At 42.3% G+C, this 26,186-nt stretch overlaps 4 protein-coding genes across 8 annotated transcripts in view; 2 read left to right on the forward strand and 2 right to left on the reverse strand.

Annotated features, from left to right (window-relative positions):
• Window positions 1-8,382, forward strand: part of LOC136441872 (retinoic acid receptor RXR-alpha-B-like) — a 37,453-nt gene extending 29,071 nt beyond the window's left edge. For 3 of the 5 annotated variants that reach the window (XM_066438411.1, XM_066438412.1, XM_066438409.1), the window contains 5 exons: window positions 233-253; window positions 2,724-2,850; window positions 4,156-4,380; window positions 4,815-4,920; window positions 5,469-8,382. In XM_066438411.1, coding sequence (XP_066294508.1) covers window positions 233-253; window positions 2,724-2,850; window positions 4,156-4,380; window positions 4,815-4,920; window positions 5,469-5,709 — 720 coding nt within the window. In that variant the 3' untranslated portion in view covers window positions 5,710-8,382. The remainder of the gene's footprint in view (window positions 1-232; window positions 254-2,723; window positions 2,851-4,155; window positions 4,381-4,814; window positions 4,921-5,468) is intronic. The other 2 variants (XM_066438413.1, XM_066438410.1) reach the window with 1 other exon arrangement.
• A 202-nt stretch (window positions 8,383-8,584) lies between these two features.
• LOC136441874 (L-fucono-1,5-lactonase-like) lies at window positions 8,585-14,133 on the reverse strand. The gene is made up of 7 exons (XM_066438415.1): window positions 13,830-14,133; window positions 12,993-13,154; window positions 12,459-12,535; window positions 11,418-11,575; window positions 10,421-10,582; window positions 9,702-9,768; window positions 8,585-9,248 (listed from the first exon to the last, which is right to left on the reverse strand). Exons 1-7 carry the CDS (start codon window positions 13,867-13,869, stop codon window positions 9,051-9,053), a joined length of 864 nt encoding a protein of 287 aa, XP_066294512.1. The 5' UTR covers window positions 13,870-14,133; the 3' UTR covers window positions 8,585-9,050.
• A 1,099-nt stretch (window positions 14,134-15,232) lies between these two features.
• Window positions 15,233-20,814, forward strand: LOC136441877 (interferon-induced protein 44-like). Its single transcript, XM_066438417.1, has 9 exons — window positions 15,233-15,441; window positions 15,887-16,044; window positions 16,445-16,919; window positions 17,101-17,263; window positions 17,462-17,660; window positions 18,271-18,420; window positions 18,833-19,007; window positions 19,222-19,306; window positions 19,629-20,814. The coding sequence occupies exons 2-9, from the start codon at window positions 15,979-15,981 to the stop codon at window positions 20,263-20,265; spliced, it is 1,950 nt and encodes a 649-aa protein (XP_066294514.1). The 5' UTR covers window positions 15,233-15,441; window positions 15,887-15,978; the 3' UTR covers window positions 20,266-20,814.
• A 434-nt stretch (window positions 20,815-21,248) lies between these two features.
• LOC136441873 (sialidase-1-like) lies at window positions 21,249-26,119 on the reverse strand. The gene is made up of 7 exons (XM_066438414.1): window positions 25,987-26,119; window positions 25,182-25,368; window positions 24,622-24,736; window positions 24,231-24,378; window positions 23,589-23,771; window positions 22,872-23,091; window positions 21,249-22,397 (listed from the first exon to the last, which is right to left on the reverse strand). Exons 1-7 carry the CDS (start codon window positions 26,071-26,073, stop codon window positions 22,177-22,179), a joined length of 1,161 nt encoding a protein of 386 aa, XP_066294511.1. The 5' UTR covers window positions 26,074-26,119; the 3' UTR covers window positions 21,249-22,176.
• Window positions 26,120-26,186: the final 67 nt, after the last annotated feature.

Below are 26,186 nucleotides of genomic sequence, written 5' to 3' on the forward strand. Positions count from 1 at the left end.
TTTTAACCTTCTCCTTGTTTGGACTCCTTCACCCACTTAATGACGAAAGTGATAGAAATGTCCACCATTGTAAAAAGCTTGCATTGTCAAGTAACTGGTCCCACAGTAGTTGTGCAGTACTGTAGATGTAGCTGTAAGTGCAGGGGAATAAGGGTAGCCCTCAGATACAGCCAAACCTGTACCACAGTCAAATGTTGACAGAATTTCTGTTTTTTGTTTCTGGTTTCATAAGGCTGCGAGTCCAACACAGGAGGTAAGGAACCTTACACAGGTTTCTCTTCCAGGTCCTACGCTTTCTATAAAACTGTTCGCTTTTGTTAATGCTGCTGTGCTTCCACTTGTAAATTTCAGCAATTGAACACACTTTGATGTAGTGCCCTGCTTCCCCATTTGTAAAAAGCTGATACCAATGCATCCGGCAAGGTTTTCTGCAACTGCATGAATTATACATAATGATACAGTACATTATATCGTCATCTGTGCATCCCTGATTCTGGCTCCTTTTGTCTGCAAGTCAACCTTGAGGACACGATCGCACATGAAGAACAAAATATGACATGATACTTGCAGCCTTCAGCTGTAATGGTTCATTGATAGCTGCGTAAATTTGCATAATGATGGCAACATTTTGATTTGATGAAGGCATTTATTTGTACAAAATTTATTCCTTTACAAACACATTGATATACTGAACCTCGACACCTTGCATATTGATAATTCAGTCTGAAGAATGGTATATAAATACTGTACCAGAAATTTGTTTTCTTGAATAAAATTTCCATTCATCTTTGCATATAGCATACTTACACATATGAAATGAGATGCATAAGGAATAACAATGCATGTTTTTTTATTTGAATTTTTCCTTGTAAACTCATGGCATATAATTCGCAGCAGATTATACTTAAATGACTGGCAACGCTGGTGCTTCTAGGTGACTTGGGCTGGAGAGGCATGCAAAAATGTGATCTTTGATTAAAACATTCCAGGCATGGTTCACACAAAGTGTCTGTAAGCAGCATGACCTGTGCAGAACCAAAGTGCTTCTTCTGACATACTACAAAGGCATACACAACAGACTTTCTCTGGAGCTGCACATGAAATTTCCATTGCTTTCCTCAGCAATCTTTAGCAAGAGATGAGGTCAATAAGAAATGAAGGCCTTGTACATGTATATTATATGAGAAATGTAATACCAGCACCTGTATGGCATTGCTTGATAAGTGCTCCTTGAAAATGTTTGATTTTGACTGGAACAAAGTGTGTGATAAATCCTCAGCACAGCACACCAGATGTCACATTTCACAGGAAAATAATTTAATAGATCACAAAAAGAAAGCATATCAAAGCTTAAAGGCAGCAGCCTGTTTGCTATTAATAAACTCTATCCAAAGAGTGAGAGTGTGTGCCATGTGGAGTGGCCTGGAGGATGATAAGTGTAAGTTTCTTACATCTCTTGAAAGGCAAGCATATGTACAGCCCTTTGTTTTACATCTCTGCATGTGGAGAAAGCCTTTGATCTTTGTTGAAAGGTCATATGTTTATGCATAAAGGTCTTACCTTATTTCTGTAGCAACAAGCGCTGGTGTAGGTACATGGAACACGTGAGACCCAAGCGCATTGTACCTGCACACACATACTGTAGTAATAAAAATGTTCAGTGATGCCTGGAGCTGTAACTAAATGGATTTACCACATACAGTCAAACAGTTTTACTGCTCCTTTATGGTAACAAATCTGTATTGGTTTTGATTTTTTTTAGTTGAAGACTGAATTTCTATGGTTGATTTTTGAAATACAATGGGATTTTATATACATTTAAACTGCCCCTCAAATCATATGTGCATATCTACATGCAAATCATCACATACAAAGATCACAGCAAGCATGAATAGAAGTCTGGTAAACATAACTACACTCGATTATCACATATGACGGTCATCACAAATAAGAGGAAGTAATTATAACTGTGTGCTTTTTGAATGTCAGTGCAGCTGTCCCACAAATCATCACCACAGGCAGTATTTCTGGATCTGTATTTAGAAGTAGGTTGTGTTGCCTGGAGGGGTTACATTGTAAAGATGCCTTTTCTACTTGTTTTTATACCGACATGACTTAATGTGTGTGGTCTATCAGACTGGTCCAGAAATAGCCGATTACATGTAGGGACAAGACGGAAAGAAAAATGGATGTGTTGATAGGTTAGGGTTTGCTTAATGTCTAAGTTCAGCTGTTATTTTGGCCTTCTCCAACTGAGATACACAGTTGTAGCCTTTTAGCACCAAATTTGGCAGCAAGGAGATGGTTTTAAAATCAACAGAAGTATGTTTAAAATCAAAACACAATGTAAAATGGAATTACTTGTAGTGCGTATAAAAACCATGATGCTTTGTCTCCCAGATAGTCCAAGCTGTATTTTTTCACACTAAGAATCTTGTTAAAACTGTCTAAGTTGTTTTAGCTCAGGCTACATTTGAAAACAGTATTTACCAGCTCTCAATCATAAAGATTCATTTCTTATTATTAAAAAAATATGAGGTCAAACATCATGACTTTGGCAGATTGCAATAGAATTCAGTATCTCTGTGCTAACGTGAAGTGGTGAAGGGCTTTCAACACATCTTTGTATGCCTTACTGCAAATTCAGGCTTAATTGTACCTCTCAAATAGGATGTTGTTAGGTGTAAAAGTATCACCTTTAACGCTAAACTTGTTCCCGACAGAACGACCCAGTGACGAACATCTGCCAGGCGGCGGACAAGCAGCTGGTCACGCTGGTGGAGTGGGCCAAGCGCATCCCACACTTCTCCGACCTCCCCATAGACGATCAGGTCATCCTACTCAGAGCAGGTAAGCCTGATGGGGTCTTTGTCGCACATCTGTAATACCTGTAATACATGTACATGTACTTGAATTAATCCGCTGGCCTCTTGAATGTGTACTGAAACATGATAATTTATACACAATGTACATTGTGAAGAAGGTAAATACAGTCAAGTCTTTTACAAATGACCACCTTGTCTGTTGTGACCACCTGTCCACATAGACCAGACTTTAATCAGTCCCCTGAGTGGTCTTCTTAAGCAGTTTTGACTGTACTAAAAATGATGTACCGGTACAATCATCATTAAATACACCAGGGAAACCAAGAAGACTAGTTGGAGATTATGTGCCTCTCATTTTACTGGGAATAAAAAGATCTGGAATCCATGTATCCAATTTCTCAGGGTTAGCCCCTGTGCTATCTTGAACCACAAATTTGCACAAAGCAGTTAGGGTAATCCTAGCAGAAAGTTTGGCAATCAAAAGTTTGAAAAATCATTAGGTGTTCCTTTGATACTGCGATAGATCCGTGTAATGAATTGTAGTTGAGTACAAAGTAGTAGACCTTGCTTCCTGACTTCCTTGTTAAATTGTTCCACTTCAGTTGTTTCTGTGGGTTTGTGTCACCTTATTTATCCTGTAAATGTAATGGTCTATGTTCAAGTTCAACCATTGCTGACAGTTTGGGTATAGAAGCTGAATTGTTCTCCTGATAGGTTGGTATGAACACTGACCTAAAACAGACGAATGCTGAATAAGAGAATAAAATTGCTCTGATTTGCCAGTTGTGTATTACAGTCTGCACAACTTTTCCTTTCACTAATTGTATTTGTATTCAAGCTACTTTAACAAGAGATCGTTAATGCCATGCACATTCTATATTTCTATCCAATTTTGTTGTTGCCGAAAGTGTACCTGGTACTTTCCCAGTACCACATACCAGGCATCTTTACTGATATTCTGATTCTGTATCTGCATAGCCGGTATAACCGCCCTTCTGCATAACACACCAGCTTCGTAGGCACGCGAAACAGTTAGACGCTTCAGACAGCATCTGCTATCTTTCGTCAGTGACTAAAGGAAAGAACTGGAGAACCCGGTTTTATACCAAAACTCTGAAGTTTTAGTGAGGATGTTCCTACAGTATTTGATGACCTAGGTTGGATTCAGCAGCTCTGTCCCATCTTTGAATAAGAAATAGCCATTCGCTAGTTGAGCAACCCTGACTGTTCATGTACATAAACATGTTCATGCCGAACCAATGAATAGAGAAAATAACTATTTGATGACCCAGGTTTGATTCAACAGCTCTGTCCCGTCTTTGTCCCCCAGGTTGGAACGAGCTGCTGATCGCTGCGTTCTCCCACCGCTCCATCGACGTGAAGGACGGGATCCTGCTGGCCTCCGGACTCCACGTCCACCGCAGCAGCGCCCACCAGGCCGGCGTCGGAACCATCTTCGACAGAGTCCTCACGGAACTGGTCGCAAAAATGAGGGACATGAAAATGGATAAGACAGAGCTTGGCTGCCTGAGAGCTATTGTACTCTTCAACCCAGGTTTGTCTGTCTTTGGTTGGAATGGTGTAATTGTGAAATCAACTCTGATTCACTAATGCCATTAGTAATGTTCTGATCAGAGATAAAACGTGTAACTGAAATTACAGTAAAAGTACTTCATGGGGATAAACTACATGTGAATTCTCTCCATGTATTATTAATATAACTCCAAAGTTTGGTATCATATAAGCCTCTGTGGGCTTGGCAATTCTTTTATATGACATGATAAAAATTTAATCCTTCATTCATCCATTCATTCATTATATGTACATGTGGGATTTGGCTGGTACAGGTGAAGGGTTCCTAGTTGCACATACATGTACCTACCTGCAGGTACACTGTGAAATTGTCAAATGACAATGATCATAGAAAACTTGTGTGCCTTTACTTACCAACATGCATGACTAAGACAGTTGTGGTTTCCTCTGCTGTAGATGCCAAAGGTCTAACAGACCCATCCTTGGTGGAAAGCCTGAGAGAAAAGGTTTATGCCTCCCTAGAGGAGTACTGCAAGCAGCAGTACCCTGAACAGCCTGGCAGGTGGGTACTGGTCTTGTTAATCTGGCTGGTACAGGTGAAGGGTTCCTAGTTGCACATACTAGTGTTCAGTTCAGTATTCAGTAACCAGTTACTAGTAACGTTATATTTTTCTGCACCATATTTGCGAATGATTTGCGAATGTTGCTAATTTTGTTGGAGAAAAAATATTGTCTAGAAAGTGTTTTATGTACCGGATTTTATATATGAATATGATTATATGTACGCCGACAGCAGTTTAAAATTGAGAACGTACTGTACATTGGTCTTTTAATTCAGTGTATGTAAACTGCGAAAAGCCAATAAAATACATCTTACATCTAATCTGAATACTTGACATTGTGACATTGTCATTGATAAAGTTTGGAGTCACTTACACCTTGATTTCATCAAGTACAGGAATGGGCATAAAAGATAAATTGTGCAGCTTTATTGTACATGTGTCTCGAGTTTAATTCCAAATCTGAAGTGACTAGGAAAGATTGGTGTGTGCAGTGGTTTACAGAGAGTTCTTACATTTTTTGTACGTCTGTCCAACAATCTCCGTCCAGGTTTGCCAAGCTGCTGCTGCGCCTGCCTGCCCTCCGCTCCATTGGCCTCAAGTGCCTTGAACACCTCTTCTTCTTCAAGCTGATCGGAGACACGCCCATCGACACATTCCTGATGGAGATGCTGGAGGCTCCGGGCCTGGGTCAGACCGCGGCGTCCCAGGGACAGGGACCCATGGCACAGGCCGCGGCACAGCACCGCGAGGCACAGCAGCAAGCGCTGCAGGTCCAGCCACCCTCCTGAACCCTCGAAGGAGAGTCCTGTAAGGATAGGAGTGGGGATCGATGGTTGTAGATAGTAATAGGTATGGAGTATCTGAGAAGGTGTCCTGAAGAGAGGAGAGATTGTACAGCAAAGAGTACTAACCTACGCCTCCTTTTTCCAGCTTTGCAAGTCAACGTAGTTGACTAATGTTGGGATTTCAGACCAGTGTATGTTGGACTGTTTGGAGTCAGTAGTGCATTTTAGCTCAGCTTTTTACGATATCCTACCGGATGTCCCAGTGCAGCAAGGACTCTGATTTATGCATCCACTTAGTGGCACTCTGTTGTGTTTGCCGTACCTTTGCCTGTAGTTTATGAAGTACAGTTGACTGCCGTTGCTCACTACAACCATTGTTAACCACACTCTGTAGGACTGTTTTACCTGCTGTGATCTGGCACAACCTAGGATGTAGAAAGAGAGCTGCCTTTGCATCAAATGCTGTGGTATGTGTACATGTGTAAGGCTTTAAGAAGAAGATATATATGGGGCTAGTGGTGACAACACAGTGTGTATTGGCAGCTGTTCATGTCGAACCATTGTCAGGTGAAGGGGTTCAGACCACTTCATAAATGTATGTACATGTATAATCTGACTATGTAAATCAGAAGTTATGTAGTATGGTGTAACTCTGTCCACGAAACCGTTATGTAGAACAGTCACTCAGAAGTGTACAAAATGTACTGAACTATAGTGCAGTGTGAAAGGTACTGGCTTTGGGGTGTTTGTACATGTGGCATTTTGTCGTCCCTGTCTTCAGAGTTTCAAATGTGAAAGTGGGAAGAAAGACAAAATTATGTTCTGTGTAAAACTGGCTCTAAATCGTTTTTAGAGAATGTATTGTGCCAGGTATTACAATTTACATATTTCTCCAAAACGTTAAGAAGAAATTGGCCACTATTCGATATGCCCACTGCCAGTACCTATGGATGTAACAGTGTAAACAAGGTGTCATCAAAGTTGGTTCTTTTCGCTTCAGTTTCAAGGGTTGAAATTGACTTGATATCAGTAATTGCACCATGTCCCAGTTCAAAATTGAATTTTACATACACTGTTGTATGTTGGGTGCTGCCAAGAATTTGTTTACACGTAGTAGTGGTTCTTTTAAGTTTTATCATGTGAAATTCAATGTGTAAAGGAGGGGGGCTCTTAAAAAACTTAGTGCAGAGATACATTGATAACTGTACAGCTGGTATTCGTAAAATATGTATATGACTGTGACTGTATTGAGGAAGGGGGTAGGACTAACAGAGTGAAGCTTATCAAAGATGGCTGCAGGTTTTCTTAAATCCGTGGGTTGATTTTTGGCATATTCTTAACAAATAACTGTCTTCACATCTTTGTGAAGCTTTTGATTACTAAAGTGCTGATGTATATACACCAGAGGCTAGACATACATGTAATTTGTAACCTATAGTTGCCCATTGTCCTAGGTTGACAATCAGTTTCTGTAGTTTTGTAGTTCAGTTTGAGGATGGTTATGAGCACCATATACATGTAGGTGATGGTAGCTTACTTTCAAATCCCTTGTGTAGTCACTGTTTGGGATTTCCTGTACTTAGAGAAGTGAATAAGAGAGTTCACTGTATGATGTATGCCTTGAAAATCGTCCTTGTCAATATCATTGTAAATATTCTAATCTAGATTTCTGAAATTTCTTTCTCGGAAGGGGCAAAGGAACCTCTACCTTTTCATCTATTGAAATCAACTGTAAGATAAACTAACGATAACAATGATTTCGGTGCTTTGATATTACGCTGATAAGTAAGATAGTGGTTAGATGTATGTGTAGTCATACCTAAATAATGGTAGATGCCATGATTACAAGAACTCTTGTGGTGTGGTTCACATGATTTTGACTTCTTACAGCTTGCAGACTGTGGAGTGACTTGGGGTAAGATGTTTTAAGTGTCAGTTGGGTACATGTTGCTGTACTCTCTTTTTTAGCATGTCCTTAATGTGGTATTCACACATTATTGTCCACTGAAAGCATTATTTTGTATTTTCCATGCTTTTCAGCTGTTACTGTAACACACTGTACTCTTAACTGTAATTCTTTTATTATTTCATCTGTCACAAAGAGTATAAAGAATTAAGAATGTTTGAATGAAAGAAATGTGATAAGAACATTACGTATTAGTGTACCTTACTACCATACTGTTTACAGGTCTAAGTTTTATATGATGCCCTTACAACATCTACATGTATGTACACCCTAAGTAGGAATTCATTTATCATGTAGATGCATGGTTTCTTTGGGGGTAACATTTGCTCATAAGGTATCAGCAAGGAATAGTTACAGATTTCATGGCATTATGTACATGTTTTGCCTTTCTTTCATACACCAGGTTTTCACAGCAGTGTGTTTATAATCTGTGTTCCACTCTGGATTGATTGTTAGTTTCACAACACAATTGTGACAATAGTTCAAACTGTTGACAGTTTTGGGAGAATTACTACACAAAGAGCCATGGTTGGTCCATGTAGATAACTGTAGTGTTGTATGCTGTTAGTAGCAGTGGTGAAAATCTATTGTGTAAAACAAGCCAGTAGACCTAATCTGGAAGACAGAGACCCTACCCACAGAACACACTATTTTGTCAGGAAATGGAGGTGTATGTATGAGCAATAAAGTATACTGCATCTCTGCTTACAGAGCTGGGGTTTGTTTCAGTCATTCTAGTATGTATGCTGAGTCCTGAGCAAATATGTATCATCATATGTTGAATATGACAGTGTATTTGTGTGTGTGTGTGCATGTTTGCAATAGTACATTTCACTCACATACCGATAGTAATAGTACATTGTTATAGTACATTTGTATCTGTAAAGTGGAAGTATGAATTGTATCGTTCACAAGTAGATCCCTCTTGCAGCAGTTTATTTTTCCACCATAAATGTCATACATCACATGATGTTTCATTAAACATTTTTGTATTGAAGCAATTATACAGATGTCTAAAACTTATCACCCTTTGGTACAACACTTTGAAAGTATTCTTAACCAAATGTAATTATATAAGATATTTTGTACACATTGGTGTATTGCAACAGTCCCCTCAAGCAGTAGCAAAGATGCACATTCTGCACTAGCCTGATTTAATCGCTCTTATAGCAGCCACCCGTTACTGGTCAGCCCCATAATGCCCCGGACAGCGGGAGTTTGTGTTATACAGACGTAGACTAAGTCTGCACCATAAGCAAATTTGATAGCAGAAAACATAGCTACATCTAGTCCTGTATTGTGCTATGAGGCTGTTAAGTAGAACAATTTTGGCAAGAAATAACAAATATATGGCCTGTATCAAATCAAAGATATGTCTCTAGCTTCTGAGGGTCCTGATGCTGTAGAACTCCACAGCATTCCCCCCAAAGATGGCTTCCTTCTGCTCGGCGGTGCATCTGTCCAGGCACTGGGACAGCGCCCGGTGAACCTGCGGGTAGTCGGCGTTGGCCAGACGACACACCGGCCAATCCGAGCCAAACATGCAGCGCTCCGCACCAAAACACTGCAGGACATGCTGAAGGGTCAAAGGTCATGGTTAGTAGGCTTGAAAACCTTAGCAGTTAGATTTTTGCTTTGATAGAGTCTGCAGTAGAAAATTAATACTGTTAGTGTCAATTGGTAGTGTCAATAACTTTCATTCCATGTAATGTTTCTGTACTTGACTATATACATAATAGTCTTGCATCTGCTTCTATTGCCATATCAGCTAAAACATCAATAGTTCGATACTTGTTATGATTGAAAGTAAACCTATCACAACCAACCCAAAAGTCACTCTTAATGTATGATAAAATATAATTATATCTAAAGAAACTAGGAAAATGTTATGTACTCGGGGTTTTTCTTCTGGTACCAAAAGTTATTCTATGAAAGTTGAGAAAGTCTTATCAATGGCATCAGTAACATCAAGATGTGTCCTTCCATGTTATCCTCCATCTACCGTGTTGTATGCATTTAAATATGTTACCTGTACATATGGCCTGAGGTCCTCCACAGTCCAGTGGTCTGGGTCTGCTTCTGTCACCATCCCTGACCTACAAACATAGCAGACTTTATTTGTAGTGAATGTACTACTTTTTTTATGTAGCTCTGGACTTACTCTTTGGTAGGCCCCTCTCACACAGCATGAAAATCAATCGGCTGATGAGTCTCTAAGTTACAGTCTTGGCAGTAATATGGGCATTGTTCTCTCCATCATAGATGATAGTGCTATTTTTTGGGATTAGCTAATGTTTGCAGGTCACCATGCAAGCCCTGTTAAATATGACAGGGTTTATAATCTGGTGAAAAATACACGAGACCCTCTGTCCATTTTAAAATTAGGTGACCTTGCGATCAACAAATATGGCCAAAGCTCGTAGACTTTGTGGCTTTATATTTCAGCAGAAAAACTCTTTTCACTTACATTTGCAGGGCTGACGCAACGGAATCAACGCAGGCATTACATGACAAAAGGGAATATGCTAAGGACATTATCAATGCTGACCTTCTCTATACAAGAAAATTGTCAGCAAGTCTTGAAAGAAATAACCCCATCCCTTCTTTAAAGGGGTAGTTCATTAGTTGTTTGAAGTGTTAGGGAGGGTCCCTTTTTCAAACAAAAATCTGTTCTTGCAGTTAGATGTTCAAGGAACTTTTGTTTAGAAAAAAAGGACCCTCCCAAACAACTAATGAACTAGCCCGTACAGCTTGCAGTAGACGTTAGGAAAACTGGACAACTCCTCCATCCCTTCTCTCCATCCCTCCATCACTCCATCCTTGATGTTAGGCTTGGCCAGATGGTCGATCACAAACTTCAACTTGGGAAACCTGGCGACAACTTCCTTAGCATACCTGAAATGCCTGGGCCTGCAAGGAAGAAAACAATGTGAACTGTTGAAACATGGAACTCTTTCAAGTCATTAACGTGCACTTGAAACAGTCGTTTCTGTTTGCTTGTATTAGCAAGGGACTTCTTGGAAAGAACAACATCATTGCCGATGGCAAGAAGGGACTGTTTTTCACTGAGGTTGGTTTGTGAGTAGGGAAGTGTAATTATTGATTATGAGTAATTTGTGTTAAGTTTGTAGGGGAAGGCCTTATCGCTAATGCCTACATTGCATAAGGTAAGAAACACTGGGTGACCTGGTTTGGATCAGGCAATCTGAACTAGAAGCAAGGGGCATATGGGCAACATGCTGCAGTGCCTCCTGTTGACCATTTTGAATACTGCAGCTACAGCAATGCCTTTGCTAAGAGGTTTGTAGTAAGTTGTACTCTCCACAGGAAATTTCAGGACAGCTCAAGTCAAAGGTCTAAAGCCAAGGTCTGTGGCTTGTTTGTTTCTTCCACTATTTATATTGTAGGAATCCCTGTATTGTAGAGAGGGATTGAATATTAGCTTTCATCGGCCGCGTGGCGCGTTGGATACACCCGATCCCTCGATCTCGGAAGTTAAGCAACGCGCGGTCCGGACAGTGCTTGGATGGGGGACCAACCAAGGACGTCCGGATTGCTGTAGCCTCACGAAGCTTTCCACGAAATCGTCTTCCGGGAGGGACGTAAAACGGGGGTCCCGTGCTCGAGGAGGTGCCTCGAACACGTTAAACAGCCTCATTACCCTACACATTGGGTACCTGCCTGTGGCACTGGCTGCAAATACACCTGATATTATTATTATTATTATTGAAAAATGATGGCTCACCTGATCAGAAGGTCATAGGTCAGCCCTTTCCTCTCCAACAGCCCCAGGCCATTCTGAACATCAGAACGACACAGCCAATCATCAGCCTCGAAATCCAAGATGTACCGAACACCCAGGAAGTAGGGACTGGAGGCAAGTCTATCAATGGTGGATTCCAGCTGGGAAAATAAGACAAATTTTAACACCACTTCATGGCAAATTGATGTCCATTCCTATAATGTAACAGCTTTAAAAAAAAACTGTCATGTGTATTGATATGTATCTTCAATACCAATTTACATATAGAATACAATACGGGGTATTCTGTATCACCCGAGGTACCAGCCCGACCGCGATCCGACCTGCGGGAGGGCTGGGACCGAGGGTGATGCAGAATACACCGTGTTGTATTTTATTTATGTCATACCCACCCGAGAAAGCACACATTTCAATGAGGAATGGGCCAGAAGTTGAGGTAGTTTTGTGTCCTCGAACAAAAAACTGAAACAAAATTGATTGTAACCTCCTAATCCTGTATTCAAATTTTGGATGGCGGTGCAACCGGCGCACTCGAAATGCATTCGAAATATTCTATGGAAGCCTGTGTGATACAACTTACAAGTCTAGAACCCCGTGTGATACGGAAAATTATCACATGGTCCGGAACACCCGTATCGAACGTTTTCGCGGCCCAGGTATGACATAAAAAACAATATCTAACAGAGGGGAGCGAGGGGCCAGTTCCTGGCTTACTGGCACTTAGGCAGGTAGGCATCTTTGCTTTGAACCTTTGTTTATTCATGATAAGCTCAAATCGGCACGCAGGCCACTTTTCATTGAGGTCACGAGGGAAGAGGTAAGGGTCAGATACAATATAACAGAGATACACATTCATTTGTACACACACACGTGCAGCTAGTAGGATAAATGTTTGGGTAACATGTAAGGCTAATGAATATGGTAATTGGTCATCTTCCTTGTGCCTTGATTTTTCTGTTCTCTTGTTATATACATGAATCTGAAAATCTTCAGTTGCAATGGGAAGTACTGTACTTAGTCTACCTGTGGATCGGTGAGGTCCACCCAGCCCACCACCCCTGCCAGGAATGGATGCCTCTCACACAAGTCCAACACCCACTCTGGAAAGGAAACAATGGAATGTATGGGAGTTTCAAGAACATGACAACAATCGTGAACACCTGCAGTACTGCAAGGGAAATAAGTGTTAATATAACACTTCATGGCCACAACCACAGCATCTCCATGGCAAAGCTGTTATGTACGGTATTGTACCATCTTCTTTGACATTACCATTTTCCCTTGACGCCGTTTATCACCACAAGAGCCAGAGATTCAGTCAAGAAGCAGCAACAGCTAATCTCCAAGCAGATATTGGGTGGAAGATTGTGAACATTTTTCCAAGGGGTGACTGAGGACTCAGTTACAACAGAAAATGCAGCTCGTCTGAGAACTTAACGATTTTCTGCCCCAACGTCTGCTTGGAAATGGGGCAATGACAGCAGACTAAATCCAACTAAATCTTATTGGGAAAAGGTTTTTTAAGAATGTGACTTTCGTCCAATGATAAAGTATTACCAGTCTCCTCTGTGGAGTGGTTGAGGACCTGGACAAAGATGATGTTCCGTACAGGTGTGGTCCCCATGGCTGTCTGAAGGTCCTCTGGGTAGAAGTTGCGCCACAATGGTTTCAGGTCAGGGGTTGGCCAGGCATATTTCCACTTGTCCAGGTCCCATAGATCTATCATAAGAAGGATTTTAGTATCTTAATGCCATTCAGCAATTGCTTCTAGGGTAATGTGTTCAGGTGGCATATGCCACTGATTTATAGTAACGCTCTTGCAGTAGAAAAGTTTGCTGGCAAGAGTTTGAATCAAGACAAGAACTGGTGGGGTACAAACTTGGTAAAAAAAATCATGTTTAATCTTTCCTTTCTTTTTTTCGGAACGATAGTCCTTTTCCCGCATCAACTGACAAGTTTCCAACTGATTGACAACTACAATGAAAAAAAAAACAAGACTTAAGGTTAATTCTTAACTGGTGGAAGTATTGTGAAACTTTAGTTTTGGCTGTGGATGGTCTTAATTGTCAATCCCTAACTTTGGTCCTTAAAAAGTAGTGAAAAGTGTTTTTGAAAGGAAGCACAGAAATACAGTTAACATCCAAATCCAATCAAAGAATTGGTGCAATGGCTCAGAGTACACTGTACAGTGATCACCTAGCAAGCAGAAGTTCGGGGGTTCAATCCCCAGCCAGGACATTCTTTTTTTAACATTCATTACCTCAGGTAACGTTAACAGGAACCTCGGTCAATTGAAAATGCAGTGCATAGTGCATACTTTTTCTCGACATAGTCACATACAATCTGACTTATCAGCCTTAGTCTGGATCAAGGAGTATAAAACGTTTGACTTACGGACGTGGGCGTCCACGGTGGGGGCGGAACCCTCGGCCATGTTTTCCACAGCTCAAGCAACGGGACAGCCGGTCATAGGGCAGACTCGGTGGCCGGACTTCGCGCCTCCCCTGATCGATCCTGGGTTTGGTGGCACCGAGCAAACTGTGAAAGATTCAGTTGTGGAGAAGTGTGGTTAGTCTCACCTGTGGATCAGTGAGTTACAATCAACCTGATATTTGGTAAACATTTGTATCCGGGCCTGTTTAGAGGGACATGTCGAACGGCATTCGGCCTTAGCGAGTTTACCTCACTTCCGGAATCAAACGGCCGCGTGCAACTTGCACAATTGTCGAAAGGCGGCGCTTCAGCACGCTACATGTTACAAGCAGCTTCTCCCTTCAACTGTGTGCTTGCATAAGACTTTAGATGATCTTAGATGGTGTCATCAAGGATTAACGTTTCGTGATTATAAGAGACAGTTGGATACATGTTATGAACAATGTACCGCATAAAATCACTGAATTACCAAGCGAAATGGTATCAACACTGTTAAAGTAAAGATATAACGTTAGAAAAATGGAAACCTTCTTATCTAACCCTCTTTATCAATTATCTAACCCTCTTTATCAATTGATTGACTTAAGGCAGATTGTTGATATCAAAAGGCTGAATTCGAAGTGCACTGACTGAATCTTGACTAAATGCCGGAAAGTTTTCACTCGCAACTCAGTTTGCTGCGTGGTAACGTCACCCTCCACTTAGCTGCCACTTTTATTTCAATGGCTGGGAGTGGCTTTTAGTGCATGAGAAATCTGGGTGCTTCTGGCAACGTTCCAACACGTACCAAGCACAAACGTAAAAATGAGGTGAGGAACAAACCGTCACGTTGCTACGGAAGCCTGACTGCCAACGCTAAATCCGACAGGATAAGCTTGCCGAACTTGTGTGGCCAAGAAAAGATAAGGCGCTACTTTCTGGGTCGCGTCAACGAAAAAATGTTGTTATAACAACACGGGGACCTGCAATGCTACAGCCTCCTTTGTGGTAACCTGGACCGGGGCTTTTGTACGGTTGTGGACTTTGTAAGAGCGCGAGACATTAGTCTGTGTTTGTGTAGTCATCACCGCTCAACGATCCAAATACAAAAGGGAACGGGAAATACTGCCAGAAAAAAACTGTACTGTATTTTTCTTTTTCAGATGATCTTTTATTACTAACAGTATTTAGATATTCTTTCTACAAAAACAGTCGAGGGCCACTCAGACGCACACTGAAAGATACATTACTATCCTAGATCTGTTCCACAAAGGGCAGTTAGAGGTGCCGAAAAGGTTGGGCAATGGTTTCGTAGGATATTTACAAACCTTCATCGAGCGAAGAAAAAGGCGAGAATGGCTTTCCTTTGCCAGGTAAGACTCAGATAAGGCTTAGCCCCCCACCCACTTTTGTCTCGTGATCAAACGTTTTCTGTGGTTGCACCGATTCGTAAAGAAAAGACCTTAATAACGTTTACGTTTGGCATCAAATAACCATAAATCCGTGTTCGGAATGTTACAATCTCATTAACCGTAGCAACGGCTTGTATTTACCATTCAGGTTCCCACTGGTCTGGCCTCGTGTAAGTCCACAGGTGCGTTATGCCTTTACATTTATCATTGTTGCCATTTGGTACATATAAAACCTACAAATGTAGTAGTAGATCTAAAATGACAAGAAAGAATGCATTGAAGTGTGTTTTTGACAAGTCATGTTCCCTCGGATACGGTGAGAATAAGACAAGAAGCATTTTACTAGAACAGGTGTTCCCGGCCATTGAGAGCTCTTAACACAACAAATTATATATCTAATCACAAGAAATTACCAGAAACACCTGGACATTCGAGTTTGACTATACGTCTCTACGTCTACTATGGCCTAGAATATTCCTCCGTAACTTTGCGATGTTCTAAAATATCACTCGATATCATGTTGTTGTAACTATAAATTCTTAGTATCAGCGTAAAACGCAATTACGGTTGATAGGAGTGGCCGTAAACGCCCTTTAATGGCAACCCTTACCCTATGTCTATTTGAAGATTTAACAGCCGAGAGACGTTAAACAGAGCTGAAGTTCGCGGCAGTGGTGGGACGTGACTCACGTGAGGTTGTCGGCAGGGCGTGAAACACCATGGGGGAACTACAGCCGCTACTGTCGGACGAGGGACAGGGGAAACTTAGAGAATGGCTTGGGCAGGTAAGGGTTGAAATTCGTTATATACCACTTCGGCTATGACTATATCGTTTAGTGTCCCTAATCACATTTTTCAGTTAAGTATATACCTTAAAGCATAACGCCTATCAGTAATGTCTATGACTAACGTTAGAGTCTATAGTTCAAATCATTCAAGGGCGCTAGCGCTTTTTAGCTATCCCATCGCATTGTTAAGATATACCAATGTAGCAGATGCCTTGCGGTATTGACTATTGAAATTAACGTCTACCCTCAATAATGAAAGGGTTTTTGTACGGTTTTTGTCACCATTGTCTCTGTGTTTTGGCTCCAACACTGACTAATACATGCTACTCCCATTTGACTATGGAGTGTCGCCCAGATACCTTCATACACAGTGTGTGCTTGCTTCCCCTTTTAACAGCCCAGCGCAGAGTTCCATCTCCTGTACAAAGCCAGGACGCACGGGTTCGACCCCGCCACCTTCCACCAGCGGTGCGACGGCGTCGGGCCCACCGTCTCTGTCGGCTACAACTCCTCCGGGTACGTCTTCGGCGGGTACACCGTCCTGCCCTGGGGCAGCGAGGCGGGGTACCACCGCGACCCCCGCGCCTTCCTCTTCGTTCTCTACACGGGGAGAAACCAGTTCAACCCACAGAGAATCGACGCCATGCAGGGGAAGACACGGGCTACCGTCCGCCATGGTCTCTCCTACGGACCTACCTTTGGGAACGACTTGATGTTCTTCAGCGGCAAGTCCGCGTCGGGGAACAACAAGGACGGTTACACCAAGACTAACGGGTTCTGTACCCCCGGGGACGGGTTTTACATGGCCAACGGGCTGCAGCTGACCGGCGGGGACTACAGATTTAAAGACATTGAGGTCTACCAGGTCACAGGTACGTTATGTTCTTAGTACATCTAAAAAACTGTATAACCGGGAGGTTGAATAGAGTCAGAGTCTTAAACATCCTTGGTATAGCATGTGAAGGAACTACTATATATTTCATACATGAAAACTATTGTAACTCTCGCTTGATATGATTCCAAGGGGTTCTTTTGTATGTTTTATCCGTCCAGAACAAATGAGATCAGAAATCGCGTCTCCAATCAACACAAGTTTAAACAGAAGGGCGGTAAAACCGATGGTGCAGTTTAGCGACGAGCCGGTAGTCGGCGTCAGGGGCAGCTGGCGGGTCCTGCCAGAGTCTTCAGCGTGGCGAGAAGTCGACTGGAGCCTGCTGTAAGTCTCCAACGGTCCTGCTGTTTGCTCTTTCAGTTCCTGTCGCCGGCAAACGTGCTGTATGAGAATTTATAATCGTATCTTTGACTGCTGGCATTTATGATTCCATTCCAGTTTCACAACGGACCCCAATTATGTTATAGTTTCTTCCTTTATCTTACAAATGATCTAGTTTCTCTTGGACTCGATATCTCACAGGTTTCTTGAACAACTGAAGCAGGAGATAGCTGACTATCGCCCCCTAGCGGAGCTGAGAATAGAGCAGGTGAACATCCTCCTGGTGGGCCCGGTGGGTGCCGGAAAATCCAGTTTCTTCAACACCGTCAACTCCGCCTTCCGGAACTACGTCACCAACCAGGCAGCTACCGGAGTGACCAATCACAGCATGACTACACAGGTACGTCACCAATCAGGCAACGTACTTTTCTTTCCATCCTTCTCACTGACTGACTGACTGACTGACTGACTGACTGACTGACTGACTGACTGACTGACTGACTGACTCACTCACTCACTCACTCACTCACTCACTCACTCACTCACTCACTCACTCACTCACTCACTCACTCACTCACTCACTCACTCGTCCGTGCTGTTGTGTGTTAGTTCCGTAGATATGATGTCCGTGCTAGCCGTGAGTGCCCGTCCCCGGGGTTCCGTCTGTGCGACACGTTAGAGTTTGTTCGTGTGTTGTGTGTTAGTTCCGTACGATAGGTATGACGTCTGTGTTGTTGTGTGTTAGTTCCGTAGATATGATGTCCGTGCTAGCCGTGAGGGCCCGTCCCTGGGGTTCCGTCTGTGCGACACGTTCGTGTGTTGTGTGTTAGTTCCGTAGATATGAAGTCCGTGCTAGCCGTGAGGGCCCGTCCCTGGGGTTCCGTCTGTGCGACACGTTCGTGTGTTGTGTGTTAGTTCCGTAGATATGATGTCCGTGCCAGCCGTGAGGGCCCGTCCCTGGGGTTCCGTCTGTGCGACACGTTAGAGTTTGTTCGTGTGTTGTGTGTTAGTTCCGTAGATATGATGTCCGTGCCAGCCGTGAGGGCCCGTCCCTGGGGTTCCGTCTGTGCGACACGTTAGGGCTGGAGGACCTTCAGTCCGGGCTGGACATAGTGGACCTCCTGTACATCCTGGACGGGAACGTGCCGGACAGATATCAGGTCAGGGGTGCTTCATATGTGTGCAGATCTTAGATACTCTGTCCTACCATAAACGCCCATGTGTGGAAAAATGATATTATGACAGACTTAAACTTGTTTCCAACGTCACGAAGTGTATAACGTTACTGTTATACGTTTGTGAAGATTCTGTCACCAGAAAGACATAACCTTGTTTATATGGTGACCAGATCGTCCTTTGGAGGTGGCGTTAACGTTAAGCCTTCGGTCCTGTGTATGGGGAAACCCCAGGCGTCAATTCTAAAGAACCCACCACACGTATGGAAAACATTAGGGGTGTGCTTGGCCAAATTCACAGGGATTTACAGGCTTATACCGACTCTCAATAACCGATCTGTATCGACTATGGCACATGTGTACACTATTCTAACAGGACTGCGTATGTCTACTCTAGTTCAACCCTCTGGTGCGCATCTCAGCAGAAACAGTGCCTGGCTTCAACATGGCGCCGTCGCTAGGCGACAAGACGCACTGCGTGGTCTACGTCATGGACATCTCCGACGTGGGTAGCATGTCACGTGTCACCACGGAGAAGTTTGGCGCCATTCGAGCACAAGTCAGTCAGCGAGGTATGGTAACGTATAGAACATTTAAACTTCTGAAAAAATTCTGTTTCAAAGTTTTCTGTGGGAAACAAAATATACAGATATCATAGCGTGTGTCTTGATAAAGGACTTGGCGATTTAGATTTGTTCAAGAGTAAATAGTTCAAAATGATGACCGAAAAAAATTGTCCAGAATTATTCCAGATCAATGTCATTCCTTATTTCCTGTCTTTCACAGGAATCCCGTTTGTAGTGTTGCTGACAAAGGTTGACCGCGCATGCTCTCATGTCGGATCAGACCTCACTATGGTCTACCGTAGCAGGTAAGAAGAAAAGATAAACTCAAAAGTTACAAATTATAGAAGACAGAAGAGCACATCGTTAATCAACAGTGAATATCCAAATGTCACTGACGAAAAATATTCACTATGTGTACATTTTTGTTACATTTGCTATGTTGAGTATTCATGTTTTCCTCCACGCAATCAATAAACTCCTACGAATCAACAGGCTACACCCAGTCCTGATCTTGAACGAAAGTGTTTGGAGGGAATGCCCTAAAATTTTACGCTAGTTCTAAGGTACGGTGAATATTCTTGATGACTTGTACGTTGTTGATTTGTGGTTATCTTTTACTGTCGTCAGACACATCGTGGAGCAAGTGGACCTGTTAAGCCGGACCACGGGGATCCCGAAGTCCAGTATTCTGGTCACCAAGAACTACGACTCCGAGCTGGAGACTCAGCTCGCCGTGGACGTCCTGGCGCTGCACGCCCTGAGGCAGATGATCCGGTACGCCGATAACTACTTAGACGATCACTTAGACCGCCACGTACAGAGCGTACGGGCAAGTACGGTATCCCCGCGGCAGGGGTCGGACGGCGACGGGTCCCTGCCGCCCACGCCGCCCACAGAACGGGACGACTCACCGCAACAACACCGACCGGGAAAGGAAAAAGCGAGCTACGCAAACAAGCGGCACCAACCGCACCCTTCCTGGGAGAAACCTGGCTCCGGGAGAAAATCACAACCACCGACAAGAACCTCGGTGACTCCTCGGACGCACTCGAGCCAGCGCCCGACAACAAAGGAGGATGAACCCCCGCGGTCAAGGAGCAGTCCGCCCAAATCTAGGGAGTCTGCCAAGGAGGAAGAAGATCAAAGGAGACCGCCGTCCACGGCGAGCAAGAAGAGCACGGCTGAGGAAAGACGCCCCGGGAGTACCACCAGTAGTAAAACTGCAGTGACATCCATCGTAGGGCGATACGACCAGGGAATGTGATCGTTTTGCTCATGGCCTACATTAGGGAACTGTCCTTGGTACTGAACACGTGGTTACGTACTGGTCATTTGAATAGATGGGTTTTAACATTTATGGCAAGCCTTTTCAAGTGAGGGAATCATTTATCACAACCTTTCGGAACTATCACAATTGTCCTTCTCCGTGATCCCAAAGTTCTGCTTGGTATATTGATATTCTATCACCAGAGTTATTCAAGCCGGAAAAGTTGTGGGATCAGAGGAAAGTAATAGGCCAGGACAATGAAAAATACTGGGATTCTTAATTTGTTTCTTTTCCTTTTCATTTTTTAGATTTTACAAACGCATTTGAAGTATCACAGAGTGGGATGATATATGTCTAGAAGTGTAAATAACAGAAAATCCAGGTCAATCAATAAATTCCATGTTGTTGTGCATTTGTTGTGCATTGATATCTTTTAATTCTCCAAAGAATTGGTGAAATGACAAGGGAACGTCATTCTCGATGTTAAATACTTATGTTATCAGAAACAAAGTAAAAAAAAACCCTCAAAATTTCGAACCTCTTTGCGGGCCTTTCTTGAAATCCCCATTCCCGAAATTTGGCAATTTGACGGTCGTTCTAGCCACTTGTCGGGAGACGGCCAGGAGTGGTACTGCAGATTGGGCTCTGATAGGGTATGTCGTCCCGATTGTAAACATATGAAATTATGCCAGACTTAGAGTCAATGACAACTTTCCCAAGCAGGTCCAGAAGCTTTCACGTACATTTAGGAAGACGTTTTAAAACACCAGTTAGGTCGATTTTGGGAGCCACCGCGAGAAGCCCATGTAACACCATATCCGTCCGTCGAAGCGCCGCCTACATTCTTGTATACATCTTATCTTGTACGTAATGAGTAGGCTAATGATATATGTGGACATCATCTGTTTTCACTTTCTGCCGGCTACCATGTTCAAATTTTAATATTATGTTGTGAAAGAAGAAGACATTGAACAAATGCATGGGTGTTTTGACTCTGTGTCAAAATCCTGTAAGGTGTATAGAATACTTGATGGACTTGAAAACACATCGAAGGTAAACAACACCACGTTCTTTTGGCACAGTACTCTTTATTCGCATTCTTTGTAGATTTTGAGGTATTGCAACAAATGATCAAGTTCTTAAAGCACATAGATTACTGTGGATTGCACAAAAGAATTAAATTGAGAACAAAAATGTTATTCTACATGTATATTCATCAGAAAAGTTCAACATATATTTTTCATACTCTACATCTCTTTTATAGTACAGAAATTAAAATATTTAGAAATGTCAATTTTCACTATAGTGTTTATTGCACTCAGTAGTTTCATCCAAAGTACATGTATTTCAAACCCAGAAGGTTCAAACTAGTAGAATCTCATTCTTAGTTTCATTCTGTACATTATAGGACATTCTGTTTTGACAGCTTATGACACAATTCAATAAAAGTTTTCAGAATAGAATAATTTCTATAATGCCATCATAATTCTGACATATAATCTAATCTTCACACTAATAACATATGCTACAAAGAACACATACCCATGCATATAATAGTGTACAGCTGTGAGGAAGTTACCACAATATTAACCTAATAAAGGCATATTTCAAAGGAATTCAAAACAAGAGCTTTCCAATGTTTGCACAGTGGTTGACAATTTCACAAGACATTTTTGTCATTTTTTCTTCTAGTTTTACCTATTACTTTACAGTATCATATTGACCTTTATGACACTGAAAGTTAACAGAAAGGAAAGTATGGAAAACAAAAAGTCTACACCAGTGACAAGGGTGAAGGAAGCATTAGCAACTGTTATTTGGCCCTGATGAAAACTAAAAGCTTAAATGTTGGCTGGCAAAGATAGATTTTGTTAAAGAAGAATTTCTGTTCGATTCACAATCTCCGGATCAGTTGAACCCGTAGAGACTGATGCGCGTGAAGGACAGCATCTCGTAGGACGTCTGGTTGATCCGACCTTTCTCATACAGCATGTAGAGATACTCTCCGTCCTGAGGGTCGGAGTTCAGCATGGTCATGGTGGAGTAGCCCGACGGCTGCGCCCACACCTGCAGTGCGTCCTTCCACGACGTGCCGCTGTCGTAGCTCCAACGCAGCGTCAGGTTCGACCCTGGGGAGGGAGATGGTGCATAAGTTTGTGTCCTTTGCAAATGTGCATCAGTTATCAAGCATTAGTTCAGCTTGTATGCCTTGTACCTTAATTTTCTCAACAGCAGTGCTTTTAGACAATTAGGCTCAGTATTATAATCACCATTGTACCTGTCAGAAGGGTGAAACAACATAACTTAGTCTGTTGTGTGCTGTTTTTGGCCCCTACAGTTTTCAGAGGTTTAGTACAGTGATGTTAAAATATCACTCACAAGTTTGTAAGTGGTATACTAATACAAGACCACAAGTTAAACTGACCTGCTGGAAGCTACAAGGTGTGTTGTGTAGACTTGATACAAAGGTGTGGTGGTAAGACTAATACTAGTAATAGGTACATAGGAAAGGACCAGAGTGTCCCAGGTCTCAGTTACAACACAATGAACGATACTACACCAAAAAAAAACCTGAACGTATTCAATAACATAGAATATCTTACTTGAGTTGGTGGATGCAGGGTTGCTGAAGAACATGACTCCGTTGTTGTAGTACAATCCCGCCGCCACAGCCGGCTCGATCAGCGCCTCGTCAAACGTCAGGTGCTCCAGGGGGAAGGTCTCGCCGCCGTCAAAGCTGCGGACTTTCATCCGACAGCTGCAGTGATAGCCGCCCTCGTTCCTAATGTTCACTTCAACAGTGCCGTCTGGGAGCTCTATTGGCTGGGAGGGGGGGAAATGGAAACATTTGTCTTGAGGCTTGATTTTGTTCATTTTATGATAATCAAAAACCTACAGTTTCCTTCATTTTCTTTCTGGAATTGCTGAAGATTTCACTTCTCGACTGAGTGACAATCAGCGACAATAAAAGAGAAAATTTTGTTTTCAACAAGAAGAAAAATGTAACAGCCATACACAGTGGCCATCCATTGGGTTAATGGAGCTGGCTATTCCAAACACAATTCGACCGCCACCAAATATTTGCTAGATATAGCTTAGGCAAAAGAAAGAAGAGAAAGCAAAATTTTCCCCCAATTCACTTAAAGATAAAGTGTAATGGTGAGAGCTGTGAGACTGTTGGTTACAGACGAAACCAGAAGCAGAGATGAGATCTCAACCCCAGAAACATAGTAGAACTACAATTTGTAGTAGATATTATGAGGCACTTCTAGTATTTCTCTCTATAATGGAGAGAATTATGTAGACTATAGTGCCCTGACCTGGCACTCATCCGGCATGAAGTCGCCGCCCTTCTTGGCCTGGTTGTAGGGGATTCCCCGCAGCATGCCTCCGTAGCGCCAGTTCAGCCCGTGGTCGTCGCTCAGCAGACAGAACATTCCGTCCCCGCGCAGCGTGCTGTGTCCGCACACGATCAGCCGACCCACGTGGGGCTCGTACTTCTTCTACAGGGGGGGGGGGGGGAAATTGATCCGACAAAAATGTTCAGTTACTAGTTATCTTTATTCCCAAAAGTTTGGAAATGATCTTGTTCAAATTACATTTTATGAAGTATAAATTAAGTATTATTTTTTTATTATCATTACGTGATATCTTAAGATCTAGATTAACATTAAGCAAAGAAACCAAAGAAAACAAAGAAAAAGATGACAGCAAAGAAACATCTTCAGATATTGTCACTTGTACATTTGTACTTTAAAGCTCAATACAATTGTAAATGCTACAACCCTATCTTGACTGCAGCTTTACCATAAAGAACATGACACATAGTCATGATGTTATTTCAGAAAAATATGCACAATGCTATTATAGCCATTCTTATTAAGTGCTACAGGTATTAGATTCCTTTCTTGTACGTTGAGTCCTCTTTTTTCCTGATTATACTACTAAAGATAAGAACTGACCTGTATCCCATAGCCTGGTCCTGGTGCAAACATCATTGTCCCCACCTGTACAGAGATGTTCCTGGGCTCACCCCAAGTCTTCCCATCATCTGTACTCTCCACTAGGTAGGTGGTGCTCACAGTACAGTGGTCATAGTGGGGACAGTGGCTACATGGAATGACAATCCTTGTTATAACACAAACATAAGTTATTCTATGGATGACATCCATGTAAAAGTTCAGTGCTTTTGTTTTGCAATAGTTCCTTTCTCTCAAAAAAGACATCTCCCTTTAGAAAGATGGGCAATGACACCTGACAATACTGTGGTTGTTCCGTAAGGTTGATATGTATGAAGGAGTCATATGTTACATGTATCTTATCATACATAGAATATTGATATTTTTCTCCCACCTGTACATGATGAAGACAGACCCTGTCTCATCATCCACCACAATGGCACCCAGGGAGATCCCGTCATAGAACGATCCGTCATCAAGTACGTAGTCCATGGAACCCCATGTCAGGCCTGTGTGGACATGCAGATAAGAGGTCACTTGTGGGTCATGGGATCAGTCAGCCCTCTAAGTACTGCAGCCTTTTATGTGCTGCCTGTCAGAAAATTATTAATGTTGAGTATGAGAAGCAAAAATTATCAGAAAACTTGATAAACCACTGAAACGTCTGTGTAACGAACTTAGTTATAGCTTAAAGGTAACGTTACATGTACTGTATTGTCCTTCTTATGCCAAGTAATGGGGTATTTTTGTTCTCTACATAATGTTATCACCCGTACTATTATTATTTCTCTTAATGCAGACCGATAGGAGACTACCTTTTGCCCATTCAATTCTACCCAGGCCAGTAACCATACATCCAATTAAACAAACTAAACATGTTGCATGTAATGCCATATGTCATATCAATGCTACCGGTGTATTACTAGTAGTACAAAACTAAGAGTAAGAGCACACCTTTATCTGTGGACCTCCTTATAGCGAGGAACTTGGGTCCGAAGTCTGCGTACCCTTCCTTGCGAGCCTCGCACACGGCGATGAGGCTGCCCTGCGGAGTGTACGACAGCAGCGGAATACGGTAGAACCCCACCCCGGCGGTACCAGCCAACCACAGCAGCTGTTCTTCTACAACTATGGGGGAAACCTGAGGCAGAGAAAGGTTTCATCATCATACAATGTATTTCATTGTGAGGAGTGAGAAGTTCAAGATATATCTATTTTTTTTCAAAATCACCTGTCAGCTAGGCTGAATTCTGCCTGATGCTATTCAGAAAAAAATATAGTCGTAAGACTTTTTTTGGCAAAGTACTTTAAGTAGCACACAAATTACATCCATCTATGAAGTTTTTAAGTAACAATAAGGAGGTCAATTTTAATTCCACCTTGGTGACAAAAAAATTGAAAAAAAGTTGTGGATTGTTCCAAAAGCTTTATGCCTCCATGATCAATACTTACATTTTGTATCACGTCAGTTTTAATCACATGATAAAGACCAGGAAGCACCGAGAAGAAAGATCATGTAAAGTCCTAGGCTACAGCCCTAATGTTGCTCTAATGTATTTTACTCTACATAACAATACTATTCAATATACATTTTAGCCTTGTTATGATGAGGCAATGAGTATTACGTAAGATTATTTTTGGTTGTCAGAAATCCTCAACTTCACCAAAACTAAATTCTGACTCCTTAAACTTGCTTCAAATCTTAAAACGCACCATCTCACGACTATGATATGATAAAAATATTACGAAACCATCTTACCAATGCAGGCTGGGCCTGTGAGACGTGTGCGATGTAAAATAACGAAAACAGAAGACCAAATTTGCAACAAAAGTTGCTCCCTGCCATGTTGATACTTTGGACTTTGCCGCTCACATGACTCGTGACCGCAAGTAACCCCAATGGTGACTTCAGAACGCAACCAGAACGACAAAAACATAAGTTGTAGATGACGAAGATGA

Source organism: Branchiostoma lanceolatum, chromosome 9, assembly GCF_035083965.1.
Source record: "Branchiostoma lanceolatum isolate klBraLanc5 chromosome 9, klBraLanc5.hap2, whole genome shotgun sequence".
Classification (NCBI taxonomy): domain Eukaryota; kingdom Metazoa; phylum Chordata; class Leptocardii; order Amphioxiformes; family Branchiostomatidae; genus Branchiostoma; species Branchiostoma lanceolatum.